This window comes from Seriola aureovittata, chromosome 7 (assembly GCF_021018895.1).
Source record: "Seriola aureovittata isolate HTS-2021-v1 ecotype China chromosome 7, ASM2101889v1, whole genome shotgun sequence".
Lineage (NCBI taxonomy): Eukaryota > Metazoa > Chordata > Actinopteri > Carangiformes > Carangidae > Seriola > Seriola aureovittata.
Genome location: NC_079370.1, coordinates 5,125,754 through 5,139,357, shown reverse-complemented (window position 1 = coordinate 5,139,357; position 13,604 = coordinate 5,125,754). Strand labels below are relative to the sequence as shown.

Genomic DNA, 13,604 nt, shown 5'->3' with positions numbered 1-13,604 from the left:
TGTTGACGGTTATCGTCCCCGACAACCTCTGTAGTCTCATTCAGACACTTGTTAGTAACTGAGATGTAAAAGCTTCAAGAATCAGGACTGGGGTATTTACTGATGTGTTTTATGTTGTAGAATAAAACCTGGAAGTGTCTCGAGCTTGTGTTAAACACAGACCTGATTTCAGTCATCAACCAATAAACCCAGAAGCTTCAGGACGAGGGAACAGGAAGTGATGAGATGAAACTTATCTCCAGGTTTTAGGACTCACCTGACAGATACCACTCTCCATCAGCACAGGCTGAGTCTGCCTGACTGTCAGAAAGCTGCCGCCCTCTGTGAATCACCCTCTTTGAGTTCACATAAAGATGCAGCAGCACCGCCCTAAGGACAACTCACCTCCGGCTTCAGTTTGGTTCATAATTCATCCGCGGTTTATGTAACAAATTCTTTTTTCCTGTTGTGATAAATGTGAAATGAATTATAGAAAAGTCTCTGCTTCAGACCTGTTAATATTATTTCAAAATAAAACATCTCTCTCTCTCTCTCTCTCAGCTGACTCAGCTGACTCAGCCTGTCAGGGGGCGGGACCTGCAGGCTGTCACTCAGCCCCGCTCCTGCTCTGTGATTGGCCTCTCTCCTCCGGGGTGGGAGGTGCCGACGGAGCCACATGGAGGCTGCTGGGTGTCTCTGCGTCGCTCAGTCTGATCCATCCTCCGGTGGAGACGGTGGAGACGCTCCGGACACTCTGAGGCAACTTGGCGCATCATCCTCATCATCTTCTTCATCTGTACAGGGGAAACATTACAGCTGAACCGAGACAAATATTATTTTTACCATCACTTCTGCTGATGTTATTATATTTTTCTACCACAACCACGGAGAGAAAAAGGCTGATGCTCTTTCGTTTGTGCGTAAAAGTCTCTTGATTGAATTGTTAATCACCAGGAGAAGACAGAACCATCGGCCTCGTGCTCTTACTGATATTTTCCCTTTGCGCACTCATGGACTTGGAGCTCTTCTGGACTCACGGAACCAGATTCAAGATTTCAGACTGAAGATTTTAAGTGAATCGCTGAAGGAATTGACGAATATTTGTTTCTGTATCAGGGAACTTTGCTCCTATCGGGACTGAAATCTTTATTTTTACGCATCAAGTCCTTGGATCTGGATCAGAATCAGGGACGGACACTTTTCTGCACCTGAACCGGGTTTTGATGGAAGCATGACCAAAGCTGCGAAAGGACCGGTTCCCCTGCACAGCCGCCTCCTGCTCCACCTGCTCCCGCTGCTGCTGCTGCTGCTGCAGCTTCATGTCTCACCCGTGTGTCTGTCCGCGCAGCGCGGCCACACAGCGCGCTACTTCGGCCAAATAGCCGAGAACTCTGCGGCTGGGACGCCGGTGGACGGGGTGATGCTGCCGGTGGGGACCGGCGGCTGCCCCGGTGCGGACCTTAACACCAGCCTGAAGGGGGATTACGCTTCGGATTTTAGGCTTGTTCACCTCCGCGGACACCGGGACCACCGCGGACACCTGGGTCTGGTCTCCGCCAAAGAGCTGGACCGGGAGTTTATAGCGATGTACGAGCTGAGGGTGCAGCTGCCGCTGCGGTGTCTGAGGAGACCGGCGGCCGTGCAGGTCGAAGTGTCGGACCGGAACGACAACATCCCCCGGTTCACCCGCGGGAACATGACGGTTGAGGTGGACGAGCTGACGCCGCTCGGTACCGAGCTGGCCCGGTTTGACGCAAAGGACGGAGACGCGGAGCGGAACGGACGCGTCACCTTTTACGCGTCACCGGAGTCTCACCTGCTCCACGTGGTTCCTCAGACCGGGCAGGTGAGGCTGGTCGGGTCCCTGCAGGGCGTGCGCCTGGTGACTCTTCGCCTTTACGTGAAGGACGGCGGAGACGTGGCGCTGATCGGTGAGCCGGTGTTCCTGCGCGTCAACGTCCACCGCTCCGGCGGAGCGCGGCGGAGGCCCCGGGCTCTTTCCGAGGAGCTCACCTACTCAGTGACTGTGCCGGACCACGTCAGAGTCGGGGACCTGGTGTTCACGGTGCCGGACCAGAGGTTCGAGCAGCGGTGGTTCGAGGTGATCTCCGAGGCGGACTCGCCGGTCCAGATCGAGCGGGACTCGGGGCGTCTGTACCTGGCGCGCAGCCTGCGGGAGCCCGCCGAGGCGACGGTGAAGATCCAGAACCTCCGAGGTAGGAAGGTTTCTTCTTTTCGTGCGTAAAAACGCAAAAGCCTCGCAGAGTCCGGGTCCTGGTGCCGCTGCTGTGTCATGTTCACATGTTGCTGGATTTATTGATGAAGCTGTTTATGGATGTGTTGATCTGATCACACTGCGGCCCGCTCATTTGTCTGGTTGGTTGGTTTGTTTGTTTCCATCATGAACTCAACAAGTTTTAGAAAAGAAAATTTCACCTTCACTCAGTTTCAACAACTCAAGGTGTCTGTGTGTGTGAAGTGTCAGCGGCTCTTTAAAACACCTGGATGTTTTTCCTGAACAGTTGCAGGTGAAAAACTGTTGCGAAGAGAAACTGCAGATAAACCAAAGGAGAATCAGTAGAAGTGATTTTATTGTGGTTTTTGTCTTTGAGAGTTTTGTTTAAAAAATGTGCAGGGCCTGCACCAGATTTAACAAATGAAGGGGTCAAAGGTCACCTGTGATGTCAGAGTAATGGTCGTCCAATGTCGTTTTTTAGCTCTTTTTGCTGAATTTTCCTTTGAGAGATTGAGAGAGGTGGTCATTCATTGAGGTGTGTGTGTGTGTGTGTGTGTGTGTGTGTGTGTGTTGGCTCCTTTCCAGCAGAGTTTGAATCGACCTCAACCGTCAGCTGCTACTTTCCACTCTTTCATTCATTCCTTACAACACTCCTCACATCACAGCCAAGGCAGTGTCTGTGTGTGTGTGTGTGTGTAACAGAGAGAGAGAGAGAGAGAGAGAGGCAGGGATTGCTGGCAACACACCGATCAGGTCGTTAAAGGACAAACAGAATTGACAGTGTTTAGTGTGTGAGGTGAACAGAGTAAACACACCTCAGTCACTTTCAAAATGCCGTTAATACACACACACACACACACACACACACACACACACACACACGGGCCTGGCTGCAGCTGATAATTTTCTGCTCTGTTATTTTTCTTTTTAGCATAAAAAAAAAGCTTTTGATAAAAGTTGAGTTTGTTTTGCTGCTTCACTCTCAACAGGTCACTCACCAGACGACAACAGACTGTCTGTCAGAGCAGATGTTTAAAAAACAGTTTATACGAGAATTCATGGTCAAGTTGTTTTTCTTTAGACTGAAGTTTTATTACATATTTTCTTCTTCTTCTGTGTTTTATTTGAAGTGTTGATCCATCAGAAGATATAAAAACCATCTCAGTGTAGTTTTACATCTCCTCTCTCAGGCTTCTCTCTGCAGCTCTAGTAACAACAGGTCGGTGAGCCAATCAGAAGAGAGGAGGCTTTGAGCCTCTCTTCTGATTTGCTGGCTGTTTTCTGAGTGATCCAATAGAAATATGGCAGATTTCAGGTAAAAACACTCAGAGAAACCAAATCCTGCAAGATTTGGATGGTGGGTCCAGGTGGGCGGGGCTTGGTGACTGCTTTGTTGTGACATCACAAAGTTCCAGAAGTCCTGACGGCTGGTTTTAAGGCTCAGTTTCTGAATACAGGCTGTGTGCATTTCTCTGTGGACTGAGGCTTTGATACTTTCACAGTATTAATATAGAAGCTAGAGCTGATCTATAATCACACTACACATGGACAGAGACCTTCACACTGAAGAAGCTCGTTTGGAGCTGACAAACTAAATTCAGGGTAAATAAAACACCTCAGACCAGTCATCTCCTTCCACAGCAAACTGGGAGAAACTAGTTCATGAAACAGGAAAGAGACAGAAATATTGATCCCCCTCCTGGTTTGTTGGAGCGACATCAGACCGAACCAGAAACACAGAACCAACGTTAAAGTCCACATACTTCTAGACATTTACTGTAAATACATGTTTTGACAGTGAGTGAATTCTTGCTGCAATAACTTTAGAAAACTGTAGAAAAGCACATTTCCTTTCTGCTGTAATCACAGTTATTACCTGTTATTGATTATTTCTAATACTCGAACAACCTGCCAACACAACAACAACGACACATCAACCAGACTGAAGTGTGTAGGTGTCAGTGTGGTGCCGCTGATCTGTTTGACAGGATGAAACGATGTCCAGATGCCAACGTGATCACAAACCCCCCCCCCAAAGTAAATGTTTAACCAAGAGCCTAAACTCCCCACATCTGGACGGCAGTGGTGGCGGCGGCTCGGCGTTCTGGTTAGATCTGGCTAATCAGTCCGTCCAATCTGCATCTCCGCTGTTTATTTGTAGAAATTAGTGATGTTTGCTCACCTGGAGCTCTCCCAGCGCCGAGCCGCCTCCCACAGGAAGCTGTGTTTGTGCTGAAGCAGACTGCAGAGCTCTGGTTTGTGGCTGTGGAGGGAGAGTGTGTGTGTGTGTGTGTGTGTGTGTGTGTGTGTGTGTGTGTGTGTGTGTGTGTGTGTGAGTCGGTCGACACGGCGCTGAGCGTGCTGTAAACTGGCCGGTTGATTGAGGCGGCCTGTCTTTCGTCTGCGGTTGTGATTTTGATCTGTGGGAACGAGGTCATGGAGGCTGATGGAGGCAGAGTGCCGGCCTCTGATTGGTCAGCTCTGTCTAAACTTTAGACTGTCTGAGTTTCATCACTTCATCCTCTGGTCCTGCTCACTCTTCCTCACTCTCTGGTTTCCATCACCTTCCTCCACAAGCTTCATCCACCTCTTCTTCTCTGATTAATGTTCACACTCTTCTTCTTTCTTCTTCTCTCTGCTGCTGTAGCCGTCACCGTGGAGGTTGTAGTCACAGTGTTGTTGATTGGAGTTTTCTGAGTGATCCAATAAAAATAAAGCAGATTTCAAGTTAAAAACACTCAGAGAAATACAAATCCTGCAAGGTTTGGATGGTGGGTCCAGGTGGGCGGGGCTTGGTGACTGCTTTGTTGTGACATCACAAAGTTCCAGAAGTCCTGACGGCTGGTTTTAAGGCTCAGTTTCTGAATACAGGCTGTGTGCATTTCTCTGTGGACTGAGGCTTTGATACTTTCACAGTATTAATATAGAAGCTAGACCTGATCTATAATCACACTACACATGGACAGAGACCTTTAGACTGGAGGAGCTTTAACATTTTGCATATTGAATTAAAAATTGAGTTTTCCATCTGGTTATTTTGTCTGCAAATGGTTTAATTGAATTTTCAGCAACTTTCTGATCACAATATAGAAAGTTTTATCCATATTACCAATAACCAAAGACAGGAAGCACACACTCAGACACACCTCACCTCCTGTATATTATAAATGCTCCACACACGACCCTCACAGCACACACACACACACACACACACACACACACACACACACACACACACACACACACACAGGCTCTCTCTCTCTCTGTGTGGCAGCTCGTCCATCACTGCAGATGGCAGCAACTCTACTGAGTCCGTTTTAGCCTTGACATTCAATAAATGTACATAAAACACACACACACACACACACACACACACTCTACTTTGCCCTCTTGGTTATGTGTGGAGGCCACGACCTCGGGCAGTTTTCCTCTTGTGTTTGTGAAACTAGTTTCCTCTTCTTATATAAACTGTGTGTGTGTGTGTGTGTGTGTGTGTGTGTGTGTGTGTGTTGGTGAATTGATTATTGATTTGAACTAAAAATGACTAGCAGCTTGAAAACAGCTCTGCACAACAGACGGAAACAAAAACAGAAGAAGAAGAAATGAAAGTCATTTAAACTTGCGTGAAAACAAAACAGCGACGCAGGTTGTCGATCAGTGATGTCATCAGTGTGGATGAGGAGAAAAATCACAATTAATCAAGAATATTAACATCCTGTTCACCCTCTGAGGTCGGCGGATGTTTCTGTTCTGTCGACTCTCATCTTTCCTTTATGTATTCTCACTAAATCACACGTGACTCACCGGAGTAGGTCTCACTGATATTTACTGTCACGTTGCACTGTTTTTAATGAACCTACAGACTGTGGTCAACACGTCTCATGCACCACAACAAATCATAAAGGTTTTGTTTTCACAAGAAACGAGGCAGTGACAGTGATCTCTTTGCTCCGCGACAAAAAGCAGCTGAGCTTGTTCTGAAAATCATGATATGAAACACTTGGGTCTTATATTATATGTAAGAACCTTTTAAAGGTGAATTTAAGAAATAATGTAGATCGGTGTAATCCACAGTGTAGTGTTCGGGGGAGCTGCATCTGCTTCTTCTCAGCTTTAATCTGTTGTGTTTTCGTGGTGATTTCCTGTGTTTGGATGGGACACGTTCGCCGTCTTCCTCCACAGGTCTGCAGCGTCATTATGTGGAAATCACCGGGGCTGGATCCTGATCTGGATCTGGTTCTGGATCTGGTTCCAGTTGGTTGATAAAGTCCTCCGGACTCGTTAAGCTCCAAGGTTCATGAACGTCTCATCTAATCTGTCACATGTGCTGTGTGCGGCGTTCAGGTGAGCAGACTCCTCCGCTGGATGATGGATCCAGTCAACTGTCCCTGGTGGTGGATTATATTAGCTGTGGCTAATGATGCTAATTCCATATGTGACTTTGCCCACGAGCCAAAACCAGTCTTGGGTCCAGGCTGCCGTCTGGTTAATGTGCTTTCTGGAAGCCTGTGTGTGTGTGTGTGTGTGTGTGTGTGTGTGTGTGTGTGAGTGTGAGTGAGTGAGTGATCTTCAGGACCAGGATATTTCTCTCCATGAACATCCAGTAAATATGTTAAGATCATTACATTTCAAACCTGATTCCACACAAAGCTGATGAACCAGATGAAACAAATAAAACATGAACACAACTTCAGAAACGGCCTGTGACTCAGAGCACGCAGCTTTTATTCTTTACTGTCTCATTAACTGTAATAAATGTGTTTATTTGCATATTTAAATGAGAAAATTGTTCCTGTTGGCTGCAATTAATGCAGCTGCCTGCTCACCGACGGGCCTGTTCCCTCATTAGACTGCAGCCTCACTGTTAACTATTATTAATTGTTTCAGTCAAAGTGTGTGTGTGCGTGCGTGTGTTTGTGTGTGTGTGTGTGTGTGTGTGTGTGTGTGTCTGTGTTTGTGTGTGTGTGTTTGTGTGTGTGTGTGTTGTGTGTGTGTGTGTGTCTGTGTTTGTGTGTGTGGATACAAACAACACGAACACACACACAGATACACAACGTTACACAAACACTGTCCTGGTGTGTCAGGCTTTCCTTCAGATTTTTTTGTGCTTGGCAGCCCCGAGGTGAGACATACACACACACACACACACACACACACACACACACACACACACACAGTGTTTCCTCCTGTTTATTCTATTGTCTTTATTTCTGGATTTAGCCCGAGGCTTGAAGCAACCTGCCACCACACCATGTTTGTGTGTGTGTGTGTGTGTGTGTGTGTGTGTGTGTGTGTGTGTGTGTGTGTGTGTGTGTGTGTAACACCAAACACTACAGGACTGTGTGTCCTCGAGGCTGCTGAGCTTCACAGCGATTGTGTATTTGTCAGTGTCACCTACATTGATCACAGCAGTGTCGATGTGAATGTTTATTTGTTGGTATTTCACTGCTCGCTCTCTCTCTCTCTCTCTCTCTCTCTCTCTCTCTCTCAGTGTGTGTGTGTGTGTGTGTGTGTGTGTGTGTGCGTGTGTGTAAAACGCTGCAGGACATATTGTTGTGACCACACACTGAAGTTTCCCCAGAATTACCTTTTTTAAAAGGCAACAAAGCAGAAACTCTCTCATAAATAATTTTCCATATTCATCACATTTAGTGTTAACAGCTTTGATTCTCTAGGTTTCAGGCTACTTCATGCTAACGCTAGCTTATCTGAAATACTTATGGGATATTAAAGGGACTCTCTAATATTTAAAGGAGCTATTTGTAAGATTTTGCTATCGCTACATAGCTAACGTTAGCATTAGCAGCTTTTTACTTACCAGTCTAGAAAAAAAAATTGTGAGTTCAGCATTAAAATTCATTCCTTTTGTTTTTTTCTATTTCTATCACTTCTTTTCTTCTGCTGAAGTTAGCGTGCTAACTAGCTAGCCCCCTCCTGGTTAGCCTGTCTCGTCATTTTCTGATACCGAGTCACTGTAGCGTCCAGTCTGTAGCTTCTCAGAGGACGTATTATCACCTCTTGTATTGTAAACACAAAAATGGCTAAAGCTCTTGGCAAGACTTCGTAAATCAACAGCTGCTAATGCTAACGTGAGCTGTGTAGCAATAGCAAAACTTACAAATAACTCCTTTAACTGCTGATTGGTGTCAGTTTCATCTGTGTGTCTGATACAGAGATAGGTCCGGGACATTGTTAGCTTAGCTTAGCACAAAGACTGGACATAAGGGGCACTGTTAGCATAGTAACACAATATTCTAATATTTTGAAACCACTACATGCTCAGGATAAGAAGCTAACATGCTAATCTTTAACAGCACTATAGCTGACTAACATTTGAGGTGTGTATATTCTGTTTGTAGTGAACTTTAGCGCCTGTAGGGGGCGCGAGCTGGACCTCAGACTGTTACTTCCCTCTCTGTCTGTCCTCAGCGTCCCTCTACCTTCCCACTCACTCTGTCCCTCTTTGTCTCTGTCTCTCCCTGTTGTCCTAATAGCTTATTGACAGCCAATCAGCTGTAGCCTCAGGCAGAGCCACTCACCAATCACCAAGTAGGACAAGGTCACCCCATCCAGACAGCAGCAATCAACACACATCAACAACACGCAACACATGACATGCTACATGACAACAGCACCGAGCTGTTTCTGGTGTTTTAATCAGGCCGATTTTAAAAAGTCGTTTGTGCAAAATTATCAACAGAAATGTCTTAAAACAACATTATAATGATTCTGTTTCAAAAGCAGGTCCGACTTTCACATTAAGATTCAGTCACTGAAACAACCGTCATGTGACACAGATGTTTCAGAGACTTGACTCTTTAAATCAAATTGAGCTTGTTGTTTAAACTAACCTGGGTCCGTCTGAAGTACAAAAACACACCTAACATCACCTCCAAGGCTCAGTTTGGCGTTTAAAGGGGAGATCCATCCACCTGTCCTCCACCCCTCCATCCCACCCTCCACCCCTCCATTTTTAACCATTTCATCCAGGGTCAGGTTGGTGTATCAGTCTCGTGGATCAATCTCAGAACGACAGAAAATAATCTGTAAAAGTTCATAATTTCCTGTTTGTTCAAGACCACAAAAAAAGAAGAAAAAAACAAAACCTGCCAGATCACATGAAGATTATTATGTAGCATTAGCATTATAGATGAAATTAGTAGAAGTTATTGTGGAGGCAGTGAAGTGGAAAGTCAGGGATCGAACCTGTGAGCCAGAGACGGAGGAGTAAAAAGGAGGTGAGAAGATAAACAGTGAGATGCTGCAGCGCGTATTAAACAACCTGGAAACACCTGATCCTCACGCACACACGCACACACACACACACACACACACACACACACACACACACACACACACACACACACACACACACACACACACACACAGAGCCAAGTATCAGATCTCAAGGAGCCTTCATCTGGGTTAATTAATGAAAGTCTGGAGCAGACATCAGAGAACACACACACACACACACACACAGAAACACACACAGTCCAAGCTTGATCTCCGCTTTGCTCTACTCAGGATATCACAGGAGATCGTGTGTGTGTGTGAGTGTGTGAGCATACTGATGACCACACACACTTTTTCCACCTCTCTCTATTTTCCAGCTCTTTTAATCCTGCAGCTCCTTTTCTTTCCTCTGAAGTCTCGACCTCTGACCCTGGTCACATGACCTCAACCAGATCATTGCACTGTAGCGGGGGGGGGGGGGGGGGGGCGTCAGAGATGCAGAGGTATTCAGCCAATCAAATATATGACAATGCACATTCCTGATAGATGAAATGACAAAGTGAATGGAGAGATTCGACTGTTTACCTGCCTGCACCTGAACGTCACCTGAACGTCACCTGTTCTTCATCTTCCCGATGAAACAGACTCAGTGGACAGTTTCAGTGACATGTTCATGAGTCTTGGTGAAAGCTGCAGGAGTCGGTGTCGACATGAATCCTCAGAAAGCAGCATGTGTTCACTTCCTGAAACCTGGAGGTGATAGTTCAGGTGTGAGGCTCTTATTTGAAGTCAGTGTGTTACAGAGTTTCAGCCACTTATATAAATAAAGGCCCACAGAAAAAAAGCTAATATCAGTTGAAGTGTCGCTTTATTTTGAAATATTTTCACCTTTTTACCTGCCGTCAAACAGACCTTTACTCTGGAACTACAATTTTTCAACCGTTGAACTTCTGTGTTCCTACGCACAAGCTCTTTCTGGCTCAAACAGCTGACCTGCGGAGTGATACAGCTGTTCGAACACACACAAACTAGTTCCAAAGTAAAGGGCTGTTGGACGGCAAGATTAAGTGGTGAAAATTTTTCAAAATAAAGTGAAAGCTTCAACTGCTATTGGGATTTTTTTTGGCTTAAATATGTTTGCTTATTTGCAGCTCATCACTGATCTGTGTATGTACTGTCACTTTAAGGGGCTCGTCACTTGCTCCCCTGATACAAATGTATTAATTATATTATTTATAACTTTGAATTCCTCCTAATGGACAGACAGGGTTGTGTTGGAATTTAAAATATATAAATTAATAAATTAAAATGAGGCTGTTTGTATAAACTGCTCCTGACTCCGTCTCTAAGTGTCCGGTGAAGTCGTTGGACGGACGGCGTGTGATGACAGGAACATGGAGGTCGGTCAGAGTCTCCTCAGTGACGTCCTCTCCGTGTGAATTTGTTCCGTGTTGTTTTTGCTGTCAGAAGTGAGAAAGTTTTATCCTCAGAAGAAGAGTTGGCGTCGGGCCGTTTGAGGAAGTGAAGCTTTAAGGCTCAGCGGTCACGACAGCTCTCGTTTGAGACGGAGCGCCGGCGTGTGAACATGAAGGTTACGTAACACAGACGTCTTTTCTCTGCGCTTCAGTCGAGCTGCTCGTCTCACTGTCCCGCACCGACACACTCTGATAATACAAACTGACTCCCTCCCCCCTCCCTGCACACACACACACACACACACACACTCTCACACACACACATCTAATCAACTGTAAACAGACACAAACAAAAGTTCACAACCAAACAAGTAAACAACGACCTCAGCCGTGTGTTTGTTAACATGTATGTGTGAGATGTTTTCTCTCACATATGTTTTCTGCATGTTAACCCCCCGCCCCCAACACACACACACACACACACACACACACACACACACACACCCTCGGGGCTGTTGCACATCACTGTGTCTCTTCATGTGTGTGTTGACGTGTCCTCGCTAATTGTCTCCCATCACACTCTGCTGCTGTTCTCTTCCAGCTGAGGGGGGATGAACAGAGCGATGGATGAACAGATGAAGTCATGGATGGAGCTGCTTGTGTGGCTGTGGACTCGTGGGTGGGGTGTGTGTGTGTGTGTGTGTGTGTGTGGGTGTGTGTGTGTGTGTGGGGGGGGGAGGGGGGGGCAGACTGAATTAAACTGGACAGACACTGTTCAGATCGAGGCTGATTTTAACCCTGAGTTGATCCCAAATAATTTGAGAATGGGGCTGAAGTTCTGTCAGATCAGCTGCTGTTTGATCTGCAGTGTGTGTGTGTGTGTGTGTGTGTGTGTGTGTGTGTGTGTGTGTGTGTGTGTGACTGATTAACTGCCTGAACGATCAGCGATCTGTTGAATGATCAGCTGTCTGCAGTTAAATACACACAGCTGATCTTTCTATAAACTGTCGTGAGTTTGTTTTAACGTTGTTAGAATTCTAATATTTTACGTGTCGGGGCTGAAACTGTGGCGTGGTGCGGCGGCGGCTCTGTTTAACCTCTTGCATCCATCATACATCTGGCCGAGGGTCCTGTGGGTTTCTGTGGCGCTGCACTGATGCAGTTGACGTGTTTCCATTTGATTGTTTTTAAGTTCATTATTTGAAACTGTGCGTTCTGCAGGTTGATGGAAACTCTACTGACAGGCGACCAAATGAAACGCACCTTTCCTCAAGGTTTTAAAAGTGATGGAAACTTTGGTGATGATGTAAATATACAACATATAGAGCAGAGGTTTGGCTGTTTTTAGACTCTGTGACAGATTCTAAGTTCACTGTGTTGAGGTGAGCTGCTGCCTCGGCGTCGAGCGTCAGGAGGCGACGTGAAGAGAAAAGTGATGACATCTGATCAATAAAGACTCTGTCTCTGCAGTTGTAGATTTTAAAGTTTAAAGATGGAGGATGAGCGGGAGAAAGTGAGTTTCATTAAGTGAGTGTGAGAGCGGCGGCGTGTCACTTACATCCGGCAGCAGTTCCTGACCTTCACTGATCCTCGCGGCGTGGAGAATCACGTTTCGAAACTTCACATCTCCAGAGAGTCGGCCTGTCCGTCAATCTGCACCGCCACACTCCTCCGTTCCCCCTCCTCCCCCCGCCCCTCCCTCCCGCCCGCGGGGCTTTGATTCCTCTCGCCCCTCGCGGTCGACCCCGGGGGACGTCTCGCTCTGAAAGCGAGGGATGGTGGGATAAACCTTCGCTCCGAGTCAAGGTCGCTGTAGCGATTAGAGAAGTACAGTCTCCGCTCTGCGGCTTATCTGCTCTGAGTTTGTCTCTTCGGGGGGATCAGGACCAGGAGTCAGGAGGGAGACGGTGATCCCTGTCCTCCAAAATCCCCCCCAACCCCCCCTCCTCCCCACCGCCATCTCCCTGGGCAACAGAGACTTCAGGCTTTTCTTGTAGAAAAACTCAGAGACAAGAGAAAAGTCCTGTGACAGTTTAAACTGCAGCTCAACGTGTGAACGACTGAAACCTGCAGAAAGCAACAGGAGGGTCCTGACCTTCAATAATCAATCAATTAAACATATAGATTATTAATTCATTCCATATTCTCTCCCTCAGAGGTCGAGCAGAAGAAATGTCACAACATGCATTTGTCTTCCGCAGCACGACACGTCTCTCTGAACAGACACGATCAGGTTGTTGATTGCTGGATTCTCTTCTCACCTGTGCAGGAATCAACATGTGGCTGCACCTCACCTGTCGGGTGGCGGGAGAAACACTCACTAACACATTTAGACACAGAGGAAGATTCGGTCGTGTCTTTACCGCAGGTCAGAGCGGCGTGTTTCCTCGGGGCCGACGACAGCTGCAGCAGCTCCTTCATTCCACCACATTATTATTCAGTGGATCTTCGTGTGAAGCTCCGGGCGAAATGATTCCTGATGATCTTAGTCGCTCCCTGACCTTTTCTCCTGCGCTGCCCGCAGGAAGAAAACATTTTCCAAACAAGAACCAGAGAAGAAGAAATATTAAAAAGTGTCGAGACCTTTTACTGCGGCGCAGAAACGCTCGGCTTTAATCTGAGGGTGACACCTGAGCTGGAGAACAAACAGCAGCAGAGCAACTTTAAGAAGAAGAAGGACTTTCATTATGGCTTCACCTACACACACACACACACACACACACACACACACACACACA

The 13,604-nt window shown here is 46.6% G+C and overlaps 1 protein-coding gene across 1 annotated transcript in view; it reads left to right on the top strand.

Moving 5' to 3' along the window:
* The first annotated feature begins 559 nt into the window (after positions 1-559).
* Positions 560-13,604, top strand: part of si:dkey-22o22.2 (neural-cadherin) — a 123,767-nt gene continuing 110,722 nt past the window's right edge. The window contains exon 1 of the mRNA XM_056381460.1: positions 560-2,195. Coding sequence (XP_056237435.1) covers positions 1,211-2,195 — 985 coding nt within the window. The 5' untranslated portion in view covers positions 560-1,210. The remainder of the gene's footprint in view (positions 2,196-13,604) is intronic.